We start from the raw sequence: 21,850 nt of genomic DNA on the forward strand, positions 1-21,850 counted from the left end.
GCGGACAGGTGTTGTATTACTTTGTTTCAGAAAGTTGACTAGAAAGGGTGCATATGGGGCCTAGATAAACTAGAAAGAGAAGGCAGGCCATTTGGAATTTTGGCCCTTGACTCTCCCATCTGTATCTTTTCCCTGTGGGTAGAACTCAGTAGAACGCTGGTGAGTCTGCTCTTCCCTCCAAAGCAAGAGAAGAAAGAGCACGATTGTGTCTGTGCTTTCCTACTTATTGTTTCCAGGGTTCTAGATGAACCAGGTCTCCTCTCAACCTTACTTGATGCCATGGATCTGCTCTGAAATGAAGATGATCTGAGCAGCAGAGGCCTGGCTTTGAAGCTACCTGGGTGCTCGCCAATATTCTCTAAGTGTCCTGAGGTGGTTAAGGACAAGAGTTGTTCTCTGGCTTCCTTCAAATCCCAGCTAAATCTCACCTTCTACCAGAAGTCTTTCTGAATTCCTATTCTCCCTTGATGTAAATGTCTTCCCTCTATCTCCCCCCCCCCCATATCTATGGTCACCTAGAGATGTGGGAGCCATTCTTTTAGGGACAACTCAGGACCATGGACAGAGGCTAGCCCCATCAGCCAGAGGAACTTTAGCTTCTCCCCATCTTACAAAGTTTCTTTGCTATTGAAACAGACGGCAGGATGCTTCGTGTTGTGTGTGTGTGTGTGTGTGTGTGTGTATTTCAAGCCTACCTAGTTCCAGCAGTAACCTGGCCCATAAAACCCACCTTCCTCTATAGTATATCACCTACTTTCCCTCTTCCACCAAAAAAAAGAAAGTTAGGCAGTTTGAATGGTCAAGGTTGCTACTATGTTGTACAAAGTTAAAGGCTTCATCCTCGCTGTTAACTGTATTCTACTGGTCTTCCATATAGAGTATTTTTTATTTTTTGGTGAAGGCAATTGGGCTTAAGTGATTTGCCCAGAGTCACACAGCTAGTGAGTGTTGTGTGTCTGAAGCCGAATTTGAACTCAGGTCCTCCTAACTCCAGGGCTGGTGCTCTATCCACTGCACCACCTAGCTACCCCTACAGAGTACTTTTTGTCAGGTGTTAGGTGAGTGTTGCCAATGTGTTATTTGTGAATCCACATGAATGTATTTCAATGTGCCTTATAAGTATGTATGAATAGATGTTTCTAGATCTTCTTCTGTCCACCCCTCTCCCAAGAAAAATTTTGATTCCTACCAGCCAGGGAATTAGGAGGTTGGGGCCATGAAGCTGGTCACTTTGCTGTCCTCAAAGAATGGGACCAGTACCCAGAGATGAGGTACTGGGGCTAGAATTATATCTATCTACCCTCTCTCCCCATCATTACTCTAGGGAAAACAATATTTAGATTCCTACTGTGCTCCTGATTGCTATCCATTTAACAGGGAGGACATTCCCACCAAATGTCAGTTTCAAAGACCATCACACATTGTGAAGAGCAAACAAACTTATTTTTCCAAGCTAATAGCAAACAGAAATCTAAAGTTAAGCCGATTATACTATACCAGGTAATACACAGTGAGTGGGCTCTCCCACTGAGAAAGAGCTAGTAAGACTCTAGTGTAAGAGAGAGTCCCCCATCTCAGCCCAGGGGAAGATTCCCCAAAGTCTAGTGTGGAATGCTGGGAGTGGGGATGTGGTCAAGGTAACTGTTCTTCTGCATGTTGGCTTCTTCCTGGGGTCCTTCCCTCCTTTCAGGAACCTTTCCTTGAAGAGACTGTGGAACCACATGGGTCCTCTGTCAAACATTTATTTAGCACCTACTATGTACCCAGAGACTATGTGGGTACGAAGAAAGGTAACATGGTCCCTGCTCTCAAGAAGCTCACGAGGAGACAATGTACAAATACCTATGCACAAACACAGGATACACAGGATAAATTGGAAACAGTAGTGGGAAGACACTAGAATTGAGGGGGCTCTGGAAAGGCTTCCTATAGAAGATGGCATTTTAGTTGGGACTTAAAGACAGTCAGAAGCAAAAGAACTAGGATCCCTGCTTAACCCCACCTCTCCAAGAGGCATGGAGCATTGGGTAATCATTTTCCACCAACGAAGAGAGTCTTATGCAAATGGACTTGAGCTCTGGGTTACCTTACTAATGGTGCCATTATAGAATAATATTGCACTTGGGGCTCCTGCCTTGAGTTCACTCTCCATTGTTCACCTGTTTCTTAGGAATTCTTCTTAATCATTGTTCATATAAGCCCTCTTGAGCCAGCATGCACAATCCTCATTGGAGAAATGCAAATTCAGAGAAGGTCAGAACTCTTCTATTTCTACAACAGTTCTGGAATCCAGCAGCCCAGCCCTAGGAACTGCTCTAGTCCTTCAAGAGAGGCAGTCTGGTGTAGGGAAGCACTGCTGAATCAGAGTCAGAAAGCCTGAGTTCAAATTCTGACTCTGCCACTGATTACCTGTGTGTATCTTCCGGCAGGTCATTGCCCTTCTTTGGGATGTCTCTGTTTTCCATGTTGGGAATGAAGAGGTTGGATAATATGCCCCCTAAGGCCTCTGCAACTATAAAGGTATGTTCTGACTTGGTCCTGGTACCTCTTATACCAAGGCAGCTCCCATATTTTAAAGTGCAACCCATTGCTAGTTCATCTCTGGCACTATGTTCAGGGCTTTGCCCATAAAAGCATGAATGGAGGAATGAGATGGGCAAGAATTAGAGCCTGCATATACAGCAATTGGTACCAACGGCCCATGAAGGGACAGTTCCCTGTTCTCTGGGAGATGAGTTTGGCAGATATCTCTGGCTCCCACTTTCCATTGGATATTGTTTATTACCTCTTAGCCCATAGCTGTTCACCCTCCACTCATAATTGTATAGTTGTATATCTCTCGTATACTTATATTATATATTATATCATATTATGTTACGTTGTTATGTTATGTTATGTTATGTTATGTTATGTTATGTTATGTTATGTTATGTTATGTTATGTTATATACTTAAATCCTAAGTATACACTTAGGGATAGGTCAGGTTAAGCCAATGGAAGCCATTGCCTGGGGGCATAGGAGGAGCCACAGGAAATTCCTGGTAGAGCTCTGTCCAATATGAGGGTCCCTGGAGGGTATCTCCAGCTCTAAGGTGGAGTCTCATGGAGGCCAGGAGGGGCAGAAGTTGGTCCCTCTCCCTCTGCTCTTTGGCATCGTGGCCTCAGACCATCCTCCCTTCAAACCTGTCTGGGTCCTCCTTCTAAGCTCCTGGTCCTCCGAGGGGTGGAGGGGTATGGTGAAAAGGACTGGCCTTTACAGGCAGAGAAGTTGTTTGGGTCCCACCTGGGCTGCTTGTGTCTGCTATGTGTCCTCAGGCAAGCCTCTAAGCCTATCTTGGCCTCTGCTTTCTCATCTGTGACATGGTGGAGAAAGGGCTAGATGGACTCTGAGGGCCTTCCCACCTCTAAGTACACGATTCTAGGAGTCTCCCAATGGCCGTGGGCCTGCTCACATCGGGGAGACTCTGACATCCTTTCCCAGCCAGTCATGAGGAAGACACCCAACATCTGGCATGGGGAGGGCACTTCTTGATTCCCCTGGGCATGATGAGCTTCCCAGGGTCTGTCACTTTCTCTTGTCATGTGTAGTCCTTCAGCTGTTTGTTTATACAGTGTTACAACCTGTTTGGCCCCACCAGTCAGTCAATCAATAAACATTTATTAAGCACTTGCTAATAGCTCTCTAGGCACTGTGCTAAGCACTAAGGATAAAAGGAAGGCAAAGACAGTCTATGTTCTCAGGTAGCTCCTGGTCTGATGGAGGAGGCAACATGTAGACAACTTTGTAGAAAGGTCCACACAGAATGGATGGGTGATGTATTAGAGGGAAGAAGGGCTGGCAGAGCCTCCCTGGGGAAGGTGGAATCTTGACTGAGACCTGAAGGAAGCCTGGAGGCAGAGGTGGGGAAGGAAAGCATTCTGGCATTGGGACAGCTGTGGAAAATGCCTGCAGCTGGGAAAGAGCCAGGAAGCCTGGAAAGGTAGGAGCCAGGTTATGGAGGTGATACAGATATGGAATTGATTGAATAGGGGAGTGATACAGTCAGACGAGCACTTGAAGAAAATCATTTTGGTGGCTGAATGGAGGATGGACTGAAGTAGGGAGAGCAGACCTGCCCATGCCTTCCTCCCATAGCACCTATGGCAATAATCCAGAGGTGAGGCAATGAGAACCCACATCAGGGTGCGTGTGGGGGGGGCAATAGCAGAGGAGAGATGTTGTGGAGGTGAAATCACTAGGCCTTAGTAACGGCTTAGATATGGGAGGTAAGAGAGGGAGAGGGGAGTCCAGGTGACTCGTAGGTTGTGAGCCTGAAGGACTGCCTCAACAGTAATAGGAAAGGGGTGTGTGTGTGGGGGAAGGGTGAGGAGGAAGGATAATGAGTTCAGTTTTGGGTATGTTGAACCTAAGGCATCCATAGGACATCCGGTTCAAGATGTATAATAGGCAGTTGTAGAGGTAATACTAGAGGACAGCGGAGAGGTTAGGTCTGGATACGTGAACTTGAGAATCATCAGCATACAGGGAGAAGAGGGTCCAGGACAGAGCCCTGTGGCACCCACCCTGATAGCAAGCATGACCTGGATAAAGATTCAGCAATGGAAACTGAGAAGTAGTAGCCAGATAGGAGGAAGAAAACCAGGAGAGAGAGTGGCATCCCAAAAACCTGGGGAGAGGAGAGTCTCAAGGAAGAAAGGGTGATTGACAGTGTCCAAGGCTGCAGAAAGGTCAAGGAAAAGGACTGAGAAGAGGACCCCACTTAAGTGCAGGGCTACAAATACAAGCAAAAAGAGACACCATCTGGCCTTGGGAAGGAGAGAGAGGTGGGGGGGCTTTAGGGAAGGAGCGGCACTGAAGACAGTGGGTGCTCTGGGCATGTCCCCCTGGAGCCTGGAAGAGGACCCCTTCCCCCCCCATATAGAGCCTGTCTACTCCACGTCCTTACCCATCAGACAGTTGAGGAAACTGAGGTACAGAAACCTGACCAAGGTCACACAAGGAGTAAGAGTCAGAAGTAGGACTGGAACTCAAAGGCTCTTCTAATTGAGGAAGGCCAGCAATGGGACGGAACAGACTACAAAGGCGTTGGCCAAGAGCTCCTGGCTGCCTTTATTCCATCCTTTATTCAGAGCGCCACCTTTGCTCATTATTCCCCGTGCAATGTTGCCACCCTGTGGCCATCGGCTGCATCGCACCCTCACTAACTTTCACAGTCAGCAGATTCCTTTCATGGAATTGTCAGGGAGAGAAAGGTCCTGCTCGGGTGCCACACTGAGCCTCATTGCTGTGACACATATGTCTCAGTGGCCCCATCACACACAGGGCCAACAGGCAGGGGAGAGCCCTGGCTCATCGATGGGCTTTGGGGGAGGGCAGTGGGGTTGGGGATCTCCAGGCCCTCTGACACTCTGGTTCATGAGAAATTGCTCCTGTACTTAACTGGCCTTTCTCTGTGCTCTCTTTCTCTGCCTGTGGCCGTGTGACTTTAACCCTCCAACTCTGACTTTCTCTGCAGATCTCAAGAATGAGGGTGGAACTGTCATATTCAGTTGTAGTTTCAGCAGTGTGGTTTATGGACATCTTCCTTTCACCCAAACCACCTCCCTTTCTGTCTTCCTGAAGGCCCCATCATCATCACTCATCTCATTAATGCCTCCTTTTCCTAGGCCTGGACCCTCTGAGGGAAGGAGGGAGGGGTTGGGGGAGTAGCCCTTCCAGGTGAACTGTGGCCTTATCAGGAGAGAAGAAAAGTGCTGTGTTTGAGCCTTTCAGGGTTAGAATGTGCTTTCTTCTCCCCTTTCAGAGGCACACTGAATTCTCTCTGGTTTTATGAATGATTGAGTATCTCCCCAGCTGCTGTGGAGAACATAAGGGACAGCATGTGGAACTCTAGAGTGTGGAACACCACTGGCTGCCTTCTCAGAGAAGCTAGCTCCCAGGGGCCATGGGCCCCTCTCTATGGGACCTGGCCAAAGGTCAGGCTCTGTTTCCAAACATTCCCATCTCATATTTAGTGTCTTAAATAAACTGACTGGAAACAAAATATACTTTAAAAATGAAAAAAAAAGGGCATATGCATTCTTCTCTGTGTGTTCATTGAGCCCAAGGGAGACCTTGGGCCTCCAGGTTCCTGGCCACTCCCCAGCCGGCCAGAAAGGTGGTGAACGATTTATTCCTTCGTGTGTCCCTTCAGCTGTCATTTAGTTGTTTCAGTTGGATCTGACTCTCCATGACCCCATTTGGGGTTTGCTTGGCAAAGATACTGGAGTGGTTTGCTATCTCCTCTGGCTCATTTTACAGACAAGGAAACTGAAGCAAGCAGAGTTAAGTTGACTTGCTCAGGGTCACACAGCTAGTAACTGTCTGAGGTCAGATTTGAACTCAGGAAGATGGGTCTTCCTGATTATGGGTGTAGCACTCCTTATCCTCTGCTCTACTAGCTGCCCAATTTGTCCGAGTAAGCATTTCTTATCATTTCTTGAAAATTTTGCCTTAAAATCTGATGCCAAAATGTCTATGGCAGCCTTCTAGGTTTGAACACTATTTGGGATAGGGGATGGGTCCTGAGCTTGTGATTTCATTGGCATTGGGAGCTTTCCGGTGAGGAAATTCCCTCTAGTAGTGCAGATTGGTGTGTTTCTCTTAGCTGGATAAGAGTCTTCCCTAACAGAGTCATCATCCTGCTCACCACTGGCTGCTTCCCCTCTGTCTACAAACACATCCGTGCGTCTCCCACCTTAAAAAACACCTACCCTCTAGCTCTTCTGCCCTTTGTAGCTAAATGCCTGGGAAAGACTGTCTACACTCGGTTCCTGACTACCAACCCCCCTGGCCTTTTCTCCATCCTCATCCTTTTGGCCTTTCTGTGGCCTTTGAGTGGATGACCCTCGTATCTGTCTCTGCTGCTCTCTTCTCTCCAGGTCTCATGAGTGTTCTCTCCTAATTCTCCCCCTCCTTATCTGACCGCTGCTTCTCAGCTTCCTTTGCTGAATCTTCTCCCAGAATCCTCCTGCTCATGGTGTGTGCACCCTCCAAGACACTGCTCTCACCACCTTTTCTCCTTTCTCTGTGCTATGATCCCTTCAGTTACCAGATGTTAAATTCTCATCTCTACTATCTAGTGCCTCTATTTGTCAGCTCCACCCTCTCCCTTGACTTCCAGGCTCACATCTACAACTGCCTAATGGACATCTCCAGTAGACTGTCCCCTTGACATTTTCAGGTCCATAAGCTCAGTTTGGGATGTGGCCTTTTCCCTGGCCCATCCCCTGGAGGGCACCACCTTCCTCCCAGCTCCCTGGCTCACAGCTTGGGGGTCCTCTGAAACTCCTCTCTCCCCTTCTCCTCCCCATCTAAGCTGTGGCTAAACCCTGTCCATTTGACCTCCCCAATATCTCCTTGTAGATACCCCCTTCTCTCCTCTGACCCTGCGGCCCCTGGGGCAGGCCCCCATCGCCTCATACCTGGACCATGGCAAGGCTGCTGGGGGGTCTGCCTGCCTCCAGTCTCTCCCCACTCCAGGTCATCTCTGCACAGATGCCAAACTGATCTTTCGAAAGCTCAGGTCTGACCCTGTCACACATCCTATTCAGTCAACTCCAAGTGATATAATATCAAATAATAATAATGATGACAATTATTAATATAGCACCTACTATGTGCAGGCACTGTGCTAAGTGCTCTACAAATATTGCTTCATTTCATCCTCACAACATCCCCAGGAGGTAGTTACTATTATTCTTCCCATTTTACAGATGAGGAAACTGAGGCAAACAGAGGTTATGTGACTTGTCCAGGATCACACAGCTAGTGAGGGTCAGAGGCTGGATTTGAATTCTAGTCTTCCTGACTCCAGACTCAACAGAAGGCTGTATTTGGCTTTTAAATCACTTTCTATCCCCCCTTCCTACCTTTCCAGACTTATTCCCATATTCTCTGATGCAGTGACAATAGCCTCCTTGCTGTTCCTTGTACATGACACTTGGTCTCCTGACTCCTAGCCTTTGCACTGGCTGTGCTCCATGCTTGGAATGCTCTCTCTCCTCATCCCCTTCTCCTGGCTTCTCAAGTCCCAAGCAAAATCTCACCTTCTGCAAGAAGCCTTTCCAGTTCTTCTCAACACAAGTGTCTCTCTTCTGACACCCAGTTCATTCTGTATGCATCTTCTTTATCATGCACAATTGTTTGCATCTTGTCTGTTAGACTGTGGGGTCCTTGAAAGCAGCGACCAGTTTTTGCCTTTCTTTGTATCTCTGGAGCTTAGCACAGTGCCTGGCATATAGTGGGGGCAGGACCAAGGGTTTATATGTGCCAGGCTCTATGCTAAATGCTTTATACATATTCTCATTTGAATTATATTTATTTTATTTATTAAGTAGGCATTCAAGAAATGCTAGTTGATTTACATTTTTTTTCCCCAGGGCAACGAGAGGTTAAGTGATTTGCCCAGGTTCCCATAGCCACTTATGTTTCAGAGGCAGGACTCCACCTCAGCCTTCCTATATCCAGGGCCAGCTCTCTATTTGCTACATTAGATGTCTGATTTTATATTAAAAAATAACTTTCAAAATATAATCATAAATAATTAGTTGAAGGAATTGATGGGAGGGGATGTCTTAGCTATGTATGGACATACCAGACAGACAGTATAGACAATCTCAGAGGAAAAGCACTAGCAGTAGGAGGGGGAAGTGAGGGAGGAGGGAAGGGCTGACCAGCCAAAGCCTCCTGCAGGGGGCATTTGTGGTTCAATCCTTTTAGTAAACTCTCTTCTAAAAGGTGATGGAATCACCTGGCTGATTGTTGATGGGTAGCATATGGGTAGGGGCTCAGGAAGCACAGTACCAGAAGCCCCCACCCATCTTGGTTGCCCTTAGAACTTTGAGGACAAGAGTTCAAGTGACCCTTGGTCATCTTGTGTGTTCTGTATTATGGATTTAAAGACATGATTCTGAAGAGGGGCCCATAGACTTGATCAAGATGCCAAGAAGGTCCGTGACTCCAAAAAGGTCAAGAATTTCTGTGTTAAAAAAAAAATTCCTGTCTTAGAAGACATGACAATTAGTGCAATTTGCTTGGTGACCGACACTCTGATTACTCTTATTAAGGGAGGAGTAAAATGTTTAGAGGTTTTCTCCACGAGAGTGTTTGTACTGAAATCCATCAAGGCAGTTTCACAGCTCAAATGGAAGAGAGAATCTCTGGAGAGGACTCCCCCCGCCCAGCCCACCCGATGCCTCATCTATGAATAACATTGTGCTGGTTAGGTCAAACCCTGGGGTCCTGGAGGGTCTTTGAAATGAGATCCATCATCCCTCTGGCCTCAGTTTTCTCACCTAGAGAATTAAAGCATTGGATGCAATGGCCCCTAAGAACCTTTCTGGCTGTAAACCTCTGATCCATAACCCCTAAGGTAAATCACGTAAATAGGTATGATTGTTATTATTGAATATTTCTCCCTCTTGAATGTTTATCTTGCCAAATGTGTCGATGAGAAAGACCAACTCATAGCAAAGTCCCACATTTTAGGTTAACAGCTGAAGCTGGAGTTCAGTTTTCACCACCTTTCTGAAGCTAATACTCCACTTCCAACTTTCCTGCCTCAGTTTCCTCACTGTTCCTGCTCAGGCTGGAGACTGCACAGTCCTGAATCTTTTCTTTCCTTGGGATCTTGAGCACATTCCTCCAAGCAACCACTGCATTTGGGGTGAGATCCTCAAGCCTGATGGGAGTGGGACGGGTGTGTCTGGTAAAAAGGGGAATGTCAGGGAGAATGAACAAAGCTAGGCAGTCCCCTCGTGTTAAACATTTAATAGTGCAACTGTTGGTTACATTCTGGACAGCCATTCGCAGCGAGTTATAAATCTTTTCCTTGTTCATTTACTTCCCCGGTCGTCATGAAAAGCTTCATTTACAATAAAGGAAAAAAACCCACAAAGGTGTTGAGTTGAGGTATAAAACCCAAAGACTGTCTGACACATAAATACAAGTCTATTTTAAATAATACTCTGTAGCATGCCTTACCTGTGTTACTCAATGGGACGGTATGGTCAACATACAATCTTCCATGGAAGAGGTTCAAGACGGAATCTACAAGGTCTAGGTATTCACAAGGAGCACGTATTCAAGAACCCTGACGGCACGTTGTGGCTGAATCTGATCTGCTCCCCCTCACACACACAACCACGCACACACACACACAGTCTCTTCATCAAGAGGAGCTTCTGAAGTAACACTGACAACGGTAACTGAGGTGCACAATCAACCACGGACAAGCCTTCCTGACCATGCTCACCTGCAAGTAGTCCATGACTGACTGGGACAAAAGAGGGGGATCCAAGAACACAGGGCTGGTGGAGACGGATCCCACCATGACATGGGCACCTGCAGGAGGAGCTCCTGGCTAAAAGAGCTCTTTGGAATCATGGCCTGAGCAAGGAAACCCAAGAGATGAAAGAATGGAAAATGGTGGCGCACCAAGGAGGGCTTGACCAAAAAAGACTCCAGCGTCTTGTGGTGCCTTGGGTTTGCACAGACTTTCTAGGGAGACATGGGGCTCCCCCCTCCTTCAACATTTTCTGCTGTGGACATTAATATAGAATGGACTTTAGTTATGATGAGAAGCTTTTGCCTTTTGATAGAAATCACCAGAAAGTGTGGCCCTCATTCTGATTTTAGCTTTGGCACCAGCATATTCTTCATCCTTATCCTAACCTCTGCTCTTTAAAAAACAAAATACCCCTATTGCTGGATTCTAATTTTCCTGCCTTAAAACCAACTGGGAATGAGATAGGACCTTCAGTGTGGGATCATCCATGGTGAGAGCAGATTCACTGCAATGCAGAGATGGGACCCTCAGAATGCAGCTCCTAACCATGTGGATGAAAGGGGGTCCACTCAGGCTGAAATCTCCCTCTCTGGCTCCCCTAAAGACAAAGGGAGGAAACGGATCCTCTGGGGAAGTTTGCTGGACTCCCCTGATGCATGAGGGTTACTCCTCATTGGTCCCTGGAGGGGTCAGAGATAACACAATGGAAACATCTCACCTGTTCTGGTGGCTTGCCAGCCTCACAGAGCCCACTCCCCGTGTCTGCTCCACATTCAGTCATGGACACTCGCTCATACACACATCTCTCTACGAAAACTCATTTTTCAATGCTGGCGTTGGAGAGAAACACCCATATCCCCACCCAGACACCCCCTCCTGTGGCGGCTCTACCTGTCCTCCAGCCCAGGGCCACTCAAGGGCAACAGCCCAGGAGAAGGGAGTCTCTTCATCTTATCCCCTAAGAGTCCTGCTTCGCAGAAGCAATCTCAACATGGTACCAAAGACATTTTTCCACAGGGCCATGTGTTCCAGTCAAGATAAGCTCTTGTGATGCATCTATTGTGTGATTACTGCCCAGCTTGGTTCCTGGTTTGTGGTTTGATCCATCCTGCCCAAGGTTGGCCCATTTGTCTAGAAACAAAACCCTCGGTGCTCTTGGGCCAGATGCAGAGTCTCAGCCTGTGGGTCTATCGTCACCTGGATTTCCCATCTTTGGAATCTGAGCTTGGACCACTGAAAGAATCTCGGATCTTCACCACTTCAGCTACACACAAATGCCCAAATACCTTTGTGTACCATTCCGGTATGTGGCCCCTAAAGCAAAAGGAGAAAGTGAGTCACCAGCTGGGAGGGTCAATGCTGAAGAAAGGTGATGGTACTTCGGGAGACGTCTGGATTCATTCCCAACACACAAAACATTAAGACATTTTATTATTCTCATGACTCTAAACTGACCATGGCAGTCTAGTATACAGCAAGTGCTTAACTGGGAATCACAGAATCTGAGAGCTGGAAGGGAGCTCAGCAGTCTCTAGGCTGACCCATCCAGGGAGGAATCCCAACAAAAAACATCCCTGACCACTGGTTATCCAGACTCTGCTTGGTGCCCTCCATGGTGCCTCTTCTACTCGGGAACAGCTCCCGTGACCTCAAGCCTAAACTTGCCTCTGACTTCTCCTTGCTGCCCCTGGTTCTGCTCTCTGGGGTCAGACAGAATGAGTCTGCTGTCTTCTTCAAATGCCTGAAGATGGGGTCCCCTGAATCTTCTCCTCTCCATTCTAAACACATGCCATCCTTTGTAGTATTGTCCTGTTCAGTCTCCCCACCTCCATCCAGTCTGTCTCCTCTCTAATCTACCCTCTGCACAGCTGAGAAAGCATCATTCCTAAATTTGGCATGGATCTGGCCATGGCTCCACCTTTCCCTCTAGTCTCACAGAAGAGCTCTAGTGCTGAAGGCCCTACACAGTCTGCCCTGTCAGGCATACATTACTCCTCCCTTCTGTGCCCCCTTGGGGCCAGTTGCAGTGGCCTGCTCGTTATTCCTCACCCAGCACAGTTCATCTCCCACCTCTACCCTTGCATAGGCTATTTCTGTGCCTGTAATGCGCTCCCTCCTCATAGCCGCATCTTAGAAGCCTGAGCTTCCTTCAAAGTTCAGCTCAAGGGCGGCCACCTCCTATGTGAGCCCTTTTCTGATGCCTCTCCTTCCACCCTGAAATCCCCCTGTACTCAGTTACAAGTAAGCAAACTGACTCTGTGATATCTGCTTCTTCTGTTGGTCCATTTTTGCATCCCCAGCACCTGGCCCAGAATCTATGTAAAGAAGGCATTTGTTTACAAATGTTTGCTGATTGACTGCGTGCCATGGTCTATGGTTCCTTTCCCAGCCTGGTCATCCTCACCAGAGCATGCCTCACTTGTCAAGGGCGCTGTCCACGTCAGCCTCCCCGGGCCTTGGTTTCCTCATCCAACACGAGGGGGTTGGCTTCATGCTCTCTAAGGTCTCCTCCCCCCACCCCCAAATCTATGCGTCTATGACCATTACTCTGGACTTTAATCTCTTCCTCTGTATCAAAAGGGGGCTGGCTTCAATGATCTCTGAGGTTCCTTCCAGGTCTAAGTCTATGGTCCTGTGACTTCCTGGCCTCAGTTTCCCACTTTGTTAAATGAGGGAGTTGGCCTTGGTTACCTCTCAGGGACCTTCCAGCTCAATGTCTCTGATTCTCTGATCCTCTGACCCCCCTGGGCCCCAGCTTTTAGTCTGGGGAGGTCTACAGGGACCTCGCTTACAGCAATAATTCTTCTAGCAGTGTGGATTGTAATCAGTGGGAATTAGCCCCCAGTCAGGAGAGGATGAGATCCCAGGAAGGCTTCCCATTGGTTTAGAGTAGACAGGCTTGTTTCTAAGGTGCTACTGCCCTGGGGATGCTGCTTAGGCCCTTGGAGCTACCTAGAGAAAGGGAGGTGCTAGAGGGCTGAGCAGAGAACATGGGTCTTCCACCTTCATGGCCATGAGCTATCATCCCCAATGGAAGCCAATGGGGGAGGCACTTTGCCTTGTGTCCCCTCCTAGCATCAAACCCAGGTCTGGCCTGACCTCTGCCTCCCCCACCCCAAGTCCTGGGATACAGGTGCATACCTCAGGTCACTCCGGCACATATAGGTGAGCTTGGATCTCCCGGCCCCACAGGGCTCCACCAGGTATCGAGCTAAGAGCACGTTTACCCTTACCCCAATCACAGGGGCCTGGGCGTGATCCACAGAGGTAAACAAGAGCATGCAGGCCCCCCTGGGTAAGTTGGTCCTCCATGTTCTGTGGAGACAGAGATGTGGAACCTAAGACTGGTGAATCCGACAGCTCCCATACCTGGCCAACTTTCAGGGCCTGTAAAGTGCTGTAGGCATTGGGGTATTTGGGCCCCAGAGCCACCCAGTGAGCAGAAGCATGCTTTTACAAATGTGGAAACTGGGGTTTGCAGAGGTGGAGTGAGTGCTCATGGTCCTGTAGACAGGCAGGTGGACTTCTGACTCCCAGCCCATCGGTCTATGAGCAGCAGTGGCAGTTGCTGCTGAGGCTATGACTCTGCCAATGATGATGGTGTGGCACCCCAGCTCCCCAATAGTCTCAAAGGATGGGCTTCACAAACCCAATGGCTCTGTCCAGAGACCTGTGAGCTGTTGGCTTGGGGGACACTCATGGGCTCACACTCTCTCCTTGGTTCACCTCCTACTGGCCAACGTCCTCTCCTTGGCTCCCCACCTGCCCTCATCCCATACATCCAATCAGCTGCCACCCCTGGGCACCTCCTTCTCCCCGCCCATCTCTCCCCACTTGCCCAGATACCAGCCCGGAGCAGGCCTCCCACCTCTCACCCAGATGATCACTGCTGCCTCCTCCTGGGTCCCTCCCTACCCTCCAGTCCTTCCTCCATACTGCTGCCAAATGTTTTGCCCCCCCAAAACACTGATTTGAAGGGCTCAATAAACTCTAGTGGTTCACTATTGCCTAGAAAATCAAATGTAAAATCTTCTGCTTGGCTCTTCAAGGCCTTTTCTGACACTTTCACACCTTTCTAGGCTTCTTTTACCTTATTGCCCCTCTACTCTGATCCGGTGACATTGGCCACCTTGCTGTTCCACATGCAAGATACGCTATTTCTCCACTAGAGCCTCTGCCTTGGTCATGCCCATCCCAGGGATATTGTCCCTCATCAGCACAGGCACCTGCCTGCCATGGCTGTGCCCATCCAGGGATGCGCTGGTACCTGCCTGCTCTGGCTGTGCCCATGCAGGGATGCATTGGCACCTGCTTGGCCTGACTGTGCCCATCCTGGGGATGCTATCCCTCCCCAGTGCTGGCACCTGCCTGCCTTGGCTGTGCCCATCCAGGGATGCGTTGGCATCTGCCTGCTCTGGCTGTGTCCATGCAGGGATGCATTGGAACCTGCCTGCCCTGGCTTGCCCATGCTGGGGATGCTCTTCCTCCCCACCGCTGGCACCTACCTGCTTTGGCTTCCTTGCCACCTGCCACAAGAAGCCTTTGCTGACCCTCCTCAAGGGGCCTCTATTTCTTTCCTATATAGTCTGCATAAGACAGAGATTAGGATTGGACCTGTGAGTTTCCTGGTATACAGAACTCCCTTCTCTGAACCTTAGAGCCTTATAATGTTGCCTGGAGCCTTGAGAGGCTAAGTGATCACATGCAGAGGACATGCCAGAGGCAGGACTCGAGCCCAGGTCTTCCTGGCTCCCTCTCCTGTACCAAGCTGCCTTTTAGGGCATATGAGTCTATATTGTCTATACTTGTGTGGATGCTTTCTCCCCCAGTGAGTGAACTCCTCGAAGGTAAGAATTGCCTTGTTTTTGTCTTTTTATCCCCAGCACCTACACAGTAGATGTTTAATCAATGTTTGTTGATAAATTGGACTTTCCTGCCCACGTCCTGAGTCTCAACTCTGAACAGGAGAAGCCACTGCTGCCGTGGCGCACCAGGGAGAGCCCTCACCTCAGCACAACATGGTCCCTGGCAGGATGGGGCACCATACTATTCCGGACAAACTGGTAGATTTCGGTCTGGCTGTCCAGGACTTCAATCACTTTGGCATCCAAGAGGTCCGGATCCCAAATGTGCTGCTCCTTCAGAAGTCGGTTTAAGACATCCTCAGCTTTGGCAGGGACCTCGATTGTTGACTTCCACAGTCGAAGTGGGGGTCCTTCACTCACCTAAACAAAGCACAACCCACTAGTCACTGCTGGGGACCCTCACTTTCAACCAAGGGCAAACTCCAAAAGCAACAGAATGGGAGGTCTGGAGGTAAGGTAGTGAGTGCATGCAGACCCTCAGATCATCTTCCTTCACAAAGAAGTAGACTTGGGAAGCTGATAATTCATTAGTTTTCCCACAGGAGGTAAGGAGTGAATCTGAGTTAAAGTAAAGTTTCTACCTGGTAGAGGAAGGTTTCAGTGAGGGAGTGATTAGAAATTATTGGCAGTAATTTGGTCCTGGGATGATCTCTAGCACTGGATGGAACAGAAAACCAGTAAGACTTAGAGTTGCCAGCTAGTTGGTATAATGGAGTTAGAAAGACCAGAGTTTGAGTCCTACCTCAGCCACTAAGCAGTTGTAGAACCCTAAGCTAGTCTGTTCTATTATCCTCTCTTATCTTCAGCTTCTATAAAATGATGATAAGCATGGTGCCCACCTACAAGGATGACTGTGGGAATCAAATGGGCTGATCTTCAAAGCATATTGGAACCTTGAACGAGCCAGATTGACGTTGGCTACATCCATTGACTGAAGCACACTTCTTGATATTCAAACAGAATGGAGGGGAGTTTTAACTTTTTGAGTCAACATCATCTCTGACTGATGATATTCATTAGAGGATCAGAAGATGAGTTGAAAGGAACTTTAGAGATGAGCAAATCTAAACGTCTCATAATTTTATAGATGAGGAAAATAACCCCCTGGTAGTTTTTCCATCTTGCTCATGGTTAACACAGGGAGAAAATAGCAAGCCCAGTGCAAGCCCAGTGTTCGAACCTGGATCTCCTGCTTCTGATGTTGTGGTGCCCAGTTTAAGAATAAGATGGACTGATAGGAAGTTATGGTTGGAGAGCAAGAAGTTTGGGATTCTTGATCATGGAAGTGAAACCCTTGGAGGGATGTAGAGATCAAAGGAGTGGCCATTGGGGTGTGTGGTCAAGGTGGAGAGGAGTGGACCACAGGACAGAAGACTGGACCAGGAGGCCAGGAAACAGCAACACGATGCCAAAGTCCCCCAGGATGAGGGCCAGAGTTGGGGGGGGGGGAGAGACTGGGAAACCAATTCTGGGATACAGAGGTCCTCCAGGCAGTCAATCAACAAGCACTGACTAAGCACTTACCCCGTGGGATTAAGACGCAGAGGCTTCCTGCCCTCAAGGAGCTCCCATTCCAGCAGGGAAAGGCAACATGTGATTAACTAGGTGATCCAAAATACGTATAGAGTAGACAAGCAGGGAAAAGCAGCAGCCAGCTGGAGGAACCCCCGGCAAAGGGTGGGATGTGAGCTGAGCCTGGAAGGAAGTCTGGGAAATAAGAGCCCCAGGGGACAAAGAAATCTGGGCAGTCTGGAGGGATAGCCAGGCAGAGAGAGAGTGTCCTGTTCCAGGAGGAACAGCAGACAGAGTTAGACTTTGTGTGTGTGTGCGCGCGCGCTTGTGCTCACATGTGCGCCCATCTGTCCTGACGGAGGCGGAGTGTGAGAAACTAGAAGGACTGGAAGAGGCTAGGTTATTTATGAAAGAGAGGATAATAGAACAGACTAGCTTAGTGGCTGAGGTAGGACTCAAACTCAGGTCTTTCTAACTCCATTATACCAACTAGCTGGCAACTCTAAGTCTTACTGGTTTTCTGTTCCATCCTGGGCTAGAGATCATCCCAGGACCAAATTACTGCCAATAATTTCTAATCACTCCCTCACCGAAACCTTCCTCTACCAGGTAGAAACTTTACTTTAACTCAGATTCACTCCTTACCTCCTGTGGGAAAACTAATGAAAGGCATATGAAAATCCGTATGCCAAGCAGGATCCTGGAGATTATCGGAAGCCCCTGGACATTGCTGGGGGTGATCAGAATACTTTAGAAATATCACTTTGGCAGCAGAGTGGAGGCTGGGCTGGAGAGAAGAGAGGAGCAGGCAAAGAATGACTTGGGGCCAGTGGACACTGCCTTGAGGGAACATCTGAAAGAGGCTGATACACTTGGCTTGAAAGAATCCCAAACGAGAGACTGCTGATTGATGGGAATGGGGGTGCGGCAGAAGCAAGTTCTGTATTAGAGCTGAAGGAGAAGGGGGGAGTGGGAGGCATGGAAGAGGTGGGGAGTACTCTGAGCCTTAGGGATCAGGGGCTGCCTAGGGACTGTTTGGGCTCTTTGTAGAGAGTTTAAAACAAATGCAGATTTCAAACTCTCCACCAAAGCAGAAATCATCAAAGCAATTGGGTATTGGTTAAAGAATAGAGATTAGCAAAGCAGATTAGGCACAGAACAGACAAGCAAAGAAACCAAGCCTAGGAGTGTTTGCTAAACTCAAAGGCTCTAGTTAATGGGGGAAGGACTAGCTATTTGACCCAAGCTGCTGGGAAAACTGGAAAGCAGTCTGGCAGAAAGGACACACAGCCCTGCAGCTTCTTACCCTGGGGACCAAGAGAGACTCCGGATGATCTATGGTTTTAGACATAAAAGGTGACATCCCAAACAAGGAAGGAAAAGCACAGAAGACAGGGAAGAATCCGTGACCAAATAATAGACAACTTTGAGTATGTAAAATTTAAAAGATTTGTTTGTGCAAAGCTGAATGCAGTTAAAATTAGAAGGGAAATAGGTACCTGGGGAGAGGGATCATTATAATAAGTTTCTTTAATTAAGACCTCATATCCAAGATACAAGGAATTGCTTCAAATTTATAAGACAAAGAGCCATTCTACCAACAGATAAATGATCAAAGGATATGAAATATGTAGTTTTCAAACTCCATCCAAGCTATGAACAACCTTACCCCCCAAAATGCTCTACTTAGAGAATTACAAATGAAAGGAACTGTCAAGTTCCAACTTGCACACCCATCGATGGTCATTTCTCTTTTGTCAATTTTTGCTGATTATTGGTGGGACTGTTGGGGGAAGGGGAAAATAGACCCGTATATGCATTGTAGGGGGAGCTGTGACTCACTCCAGCCATTTAATAAAGGCATTTCAAACTATGTACCCTAAATTACTAAATTGTGCATACCCTTTGGTTCTGCTATATTGCTACTAGATCTAGACTCCAAAGAGATCAAAGAAAGAGGGAAAGGACCCGTAAGTACAAAAATATATATAGCAGTTCTTTCCATAGTATCCCCAAACTGGAAACTAAGGGGTGTCCCTATAAAATAAATAATGAATTATGGTATAGAGATGCAATAGATTGTTATGGCACCATAACATGACAAAATGAGGTCAGAGGAAACCAGGCGGACTTATGAATTGCTGGAGTGGGAAGGGTGCAGAGCCAGGAGAACGCTGTATACAATGAGCTGGGAGCCTTCCTCTCTGGATCATTCCTAGCTTATCCTACTCCCAGCTTGTCTGTACATAATTGTTTGCCTGCTGCCTCCACCATTAGACTGTGAGTTCCTCCAGGGCAGGGACTGTGCCTTTCTGCGTATTCCTAGCACTTGGCCCAATGCCTGGCGTGTAGGAGGTGCTTAATAAATGCTACTGATTGATTGCCCAACATTATAAAGAAAAACAATTTGGAAAGATTTTAGAATTCTGATCCATGTAGTAATGTGGTTATCATAAGGCCAGAGGACTCCAGATGAATCACCCTTTCACCTCCTCCAGAGAAGGGATAGACTCACAGGTCAGGAGACAAACATTTTTAGATCTGATGGCAGGGAAATCTGTTTTTCTGGACTATCATTTACAGTTATTCACTGGAGCACCAGTTGGAGAAAGACCAAGTTGTGGGGTTCTCCTCTCCCAGTGCATTTGGGGCTCTGCTGATACTCACCCTGTGTGCTCTCTGGTTGAGCCCCCAAGGGCCAACCCCACTGCCAGAAGGAGAAGGGGTGAGCCTAGGATGGTGTCAAAGCTGGATGCTTAAGGTCACTGACAAACTGAAAATGAGGGGGAGAGCTCCCCCATTTCCCAGAACACTAAAATCTTCAGGACTGAGGGCTGGAAAGGACCTTGGGGGTCATTTCATCCAGCTCTGTCCTTCCACTCACTCCATTTCACAGATGAGGAAATTGAGGTGCAGGGAGAGGAAATGACTTTTTTTTTTGGCTAGGCAGTGGGGTTAAGTGACTTGCCCAGGGTCACACAGCTAGTAAGTATCAAATGTCTGAGGCCAGCTTTGAACTCAGGTCCTCCTGACTCCACAGCAGGTGCTCTATCTACTGCACTTCCTAGCGGGCCCAGAGGAAATGACATGTTTAACTCAGCTGGGATTTGAGCCTCAATCCTCTGACTCCAGGCTAAAGCCTCCCCACTGGTGACATCTCTCATAGAGCCCACGGAGGACAGCTCAGTCAACCTCTTGGCTCCATCCCATGTGATCTGAGACAAGCTCCTCCCTCCTCCAGGCCTGAACTTACCCACCTGTGAAATGGGGCTGACAACCCTTGGCTCGCCTTTGCCCCAGCTCCTGGGCATCCTAGGGGTACCGGGGGCAGCCAGCACAAATTACCTTCTTGTACGCCAGCTCGGCCTGCTCCGAGGTCGGGTGGCTGACCCAGCCTTTGAATTTGTCCTTGATCTCTTTAAACAGGCTGTCCACGCAGTCCTGGAGGAAGTGCCGATAGTCGGTGTCCTGGCCACTCAGGCGGCCCAAGGCCTCCAGGCTCAGCGGCCGCAGCTCTTGCTCCGAGTATGAGTTCCGACAGCGGCTCATTTCCTCAGGGACCTAGGAGGAAGGATTCCCAGCCTCAAGCTTAGCCTCTCACTATCTCCACTCCCTGACCTGGAGACCATTCCTTGCCTTCTCACATCTGCATCAGCTGGAGGCCCCTGACCATGGGGGAAAGCACCCTGGCCTGGACTCAGGACACAGATCCCTAAGCCTCAACTTTCTCATCTGTAGAATGGTCCTAGGACCACCAGATGGGACTCTTGGGAGGAGACAATAATTGATGTTCCAGGAAAGGGCCTGGACAGCCACAGAGGGCAGGCCACCATCTGGGCCATCTGCAGCCACTCCAGGAGGCCAGTGTCCAGCACCCAGGGCTGCGGGTGTTGAGGGAGCTCCCTCCTGAGAGAGGAGACAGAAACAAGGACTGGCACAGCCTAGAGGCAAGAGGGGAACCCAGATCTGCCTCTTCACCTCCCAAGCCCTCAGACAGGCGGATCCACCCCGCATTGGCAGAGGGAGTTCCCTTGACCAAGGCTGCACAATCTGGTCCCCACCCCACCCACCCTGTGCTCTCTGGGGCAGGGGGATTGGGCACAAATCCTGCACCCCTCCTTGCCAACACCCCCCTGGCCCCCATCCATTTTACTCATCAGTTCCTGTAGGGCATGATGCATTTCTCAGCTGACCCCTTGGGTGGGGTCTGGGCCAGCAGAAGGGATTCTCCTTCCAGTGAAACTGAGATGGGCTGCCCTCACCCTTGGGCCATACCTCCCCTCCCCTGCAATGCTCTGGCCCACCTGGAAGAGCTTGTGGCATTCCGCGATCATGTGCGCCAGGCCTTGCGTCGCTGCCAGGTTTTCATTGAGATCCTTCTGGTCAGGTTTCCCCAGACTCTGCTTTCTCTGCATCACCCTGGGTCAAACGAAGGAAAGGGGGGAGGGGGTGAGAGGGAGACTTGCAGAGGGGGCCAGGGGAGCTGGACTCGGCCTGGAACATGGGGCAGGAGCTGGGGGATGGGTTCCCCATTGCACAGACACCTGAGCAATTCTGCAGGTTTAGAGAGAGGATAATGAAGACGATGAAGATGGCGGTCATCACTTAACCAGCATTTACAGATACCTGAAGGTTTGCAAAGAGCTTTACAAATATTTTCTATCATCACAACAACCCTGGCAAGTAGGGGCTATAATTATCCCTATTTTACAGTTGAGGAAACCAAGGCAGGCAGGGGGAAAGTAACTTGATCTGGGTCACACAGCTAGGAAGTGTCTGAAGCTGGATTTGAACTCAAATCTTCCTGACTCCAAGTATCCACTCTGTGCAATATGGCAATCCCTAGTGGCCTTTCAGTGAGAGCCACAGAGAGATGACTAGTCCAGGTGTTTCTGTGCTGAGAGACAGAGGTAGAGACAGAGACATAGACAGAGAGAAACAGAGAGAGACAGAGAGAGACAGTGATAGAGAGAGGGAGAGAGGAAGAGAGAGAGAGAGAGAGAGAGAGAGAGAGAGAGAGAGAAAGAGAGAGCGTGCATGGGAGCTGATTTCAGCCCCAAGGGCTTCTAAGCCAAATGGAATTAAGCCATTACAATAGAGGGAGAGGCCTGTGTGTCATCTGCGGGTCTGCCATGTTGGGTGTGG

The 21,850-nt window shown here is 48.7% G+C and overlaps 1 protein-coding gene across 3 annotated transcripts in view; it reads right to left on the reverse strand.

Moving 5' to 3' along the window:
- Positions 1–9,796: 9,796 nt before the first annotated feature.
- DLC1 (DLC1 Rho GTPase activating protein) overlaps positions 9,797–21,850 on the reverse strand; it is a 212,951-nt gene continuing 200,897 nt past the window's right edge. For all 3 annotated transcript variants that reach the window (XM_020979611.2, XM_020979610.2, XM_020979612.2), the window contains 5 exons: positions 21,010–21,124; positions 20,051–20,266; positions 15,336–15,553; positions 13,470–13,643; positions 9,797–11,642 (listed from right to left, as the gene is read on the reverse strand). In XM_020979611.2, the coding sequence (XP_020835270.1) occupies positions 11,522–11,642; positions 13,470–13,643; positions 15,336–15,553; positions 20,051–20,266; positions 21,010–21,124 (844 nt within the window). In that variant the 3' untranslated portion in view covers positions 9,797–11,521. The remainder of the gene's footprint in view (positions 11,643–13,469; positions 13,644–15,335; positions 15,554–20,050; positions 20,267–21,009; positions 21,125–21,850) is intronic.

Source organism: Phascolarctos cinereus, unplaced genomic scaffold (genome assembly GCF_003287225.1).
Source record: "Phascolarctos cinereus isolate Bilbo 61053 unplaced genomic scaffold, phaCin_HiC Scaffold_9;HRSCAF=440, whole genome shotgun sequence".
Lineage (NCBI taxonomy): Eukaryota > Metazoa > Chordata > Mammalia > Diprotodontia > Phascolarctidae > Phascolarctos > Phascolarctos cinereus.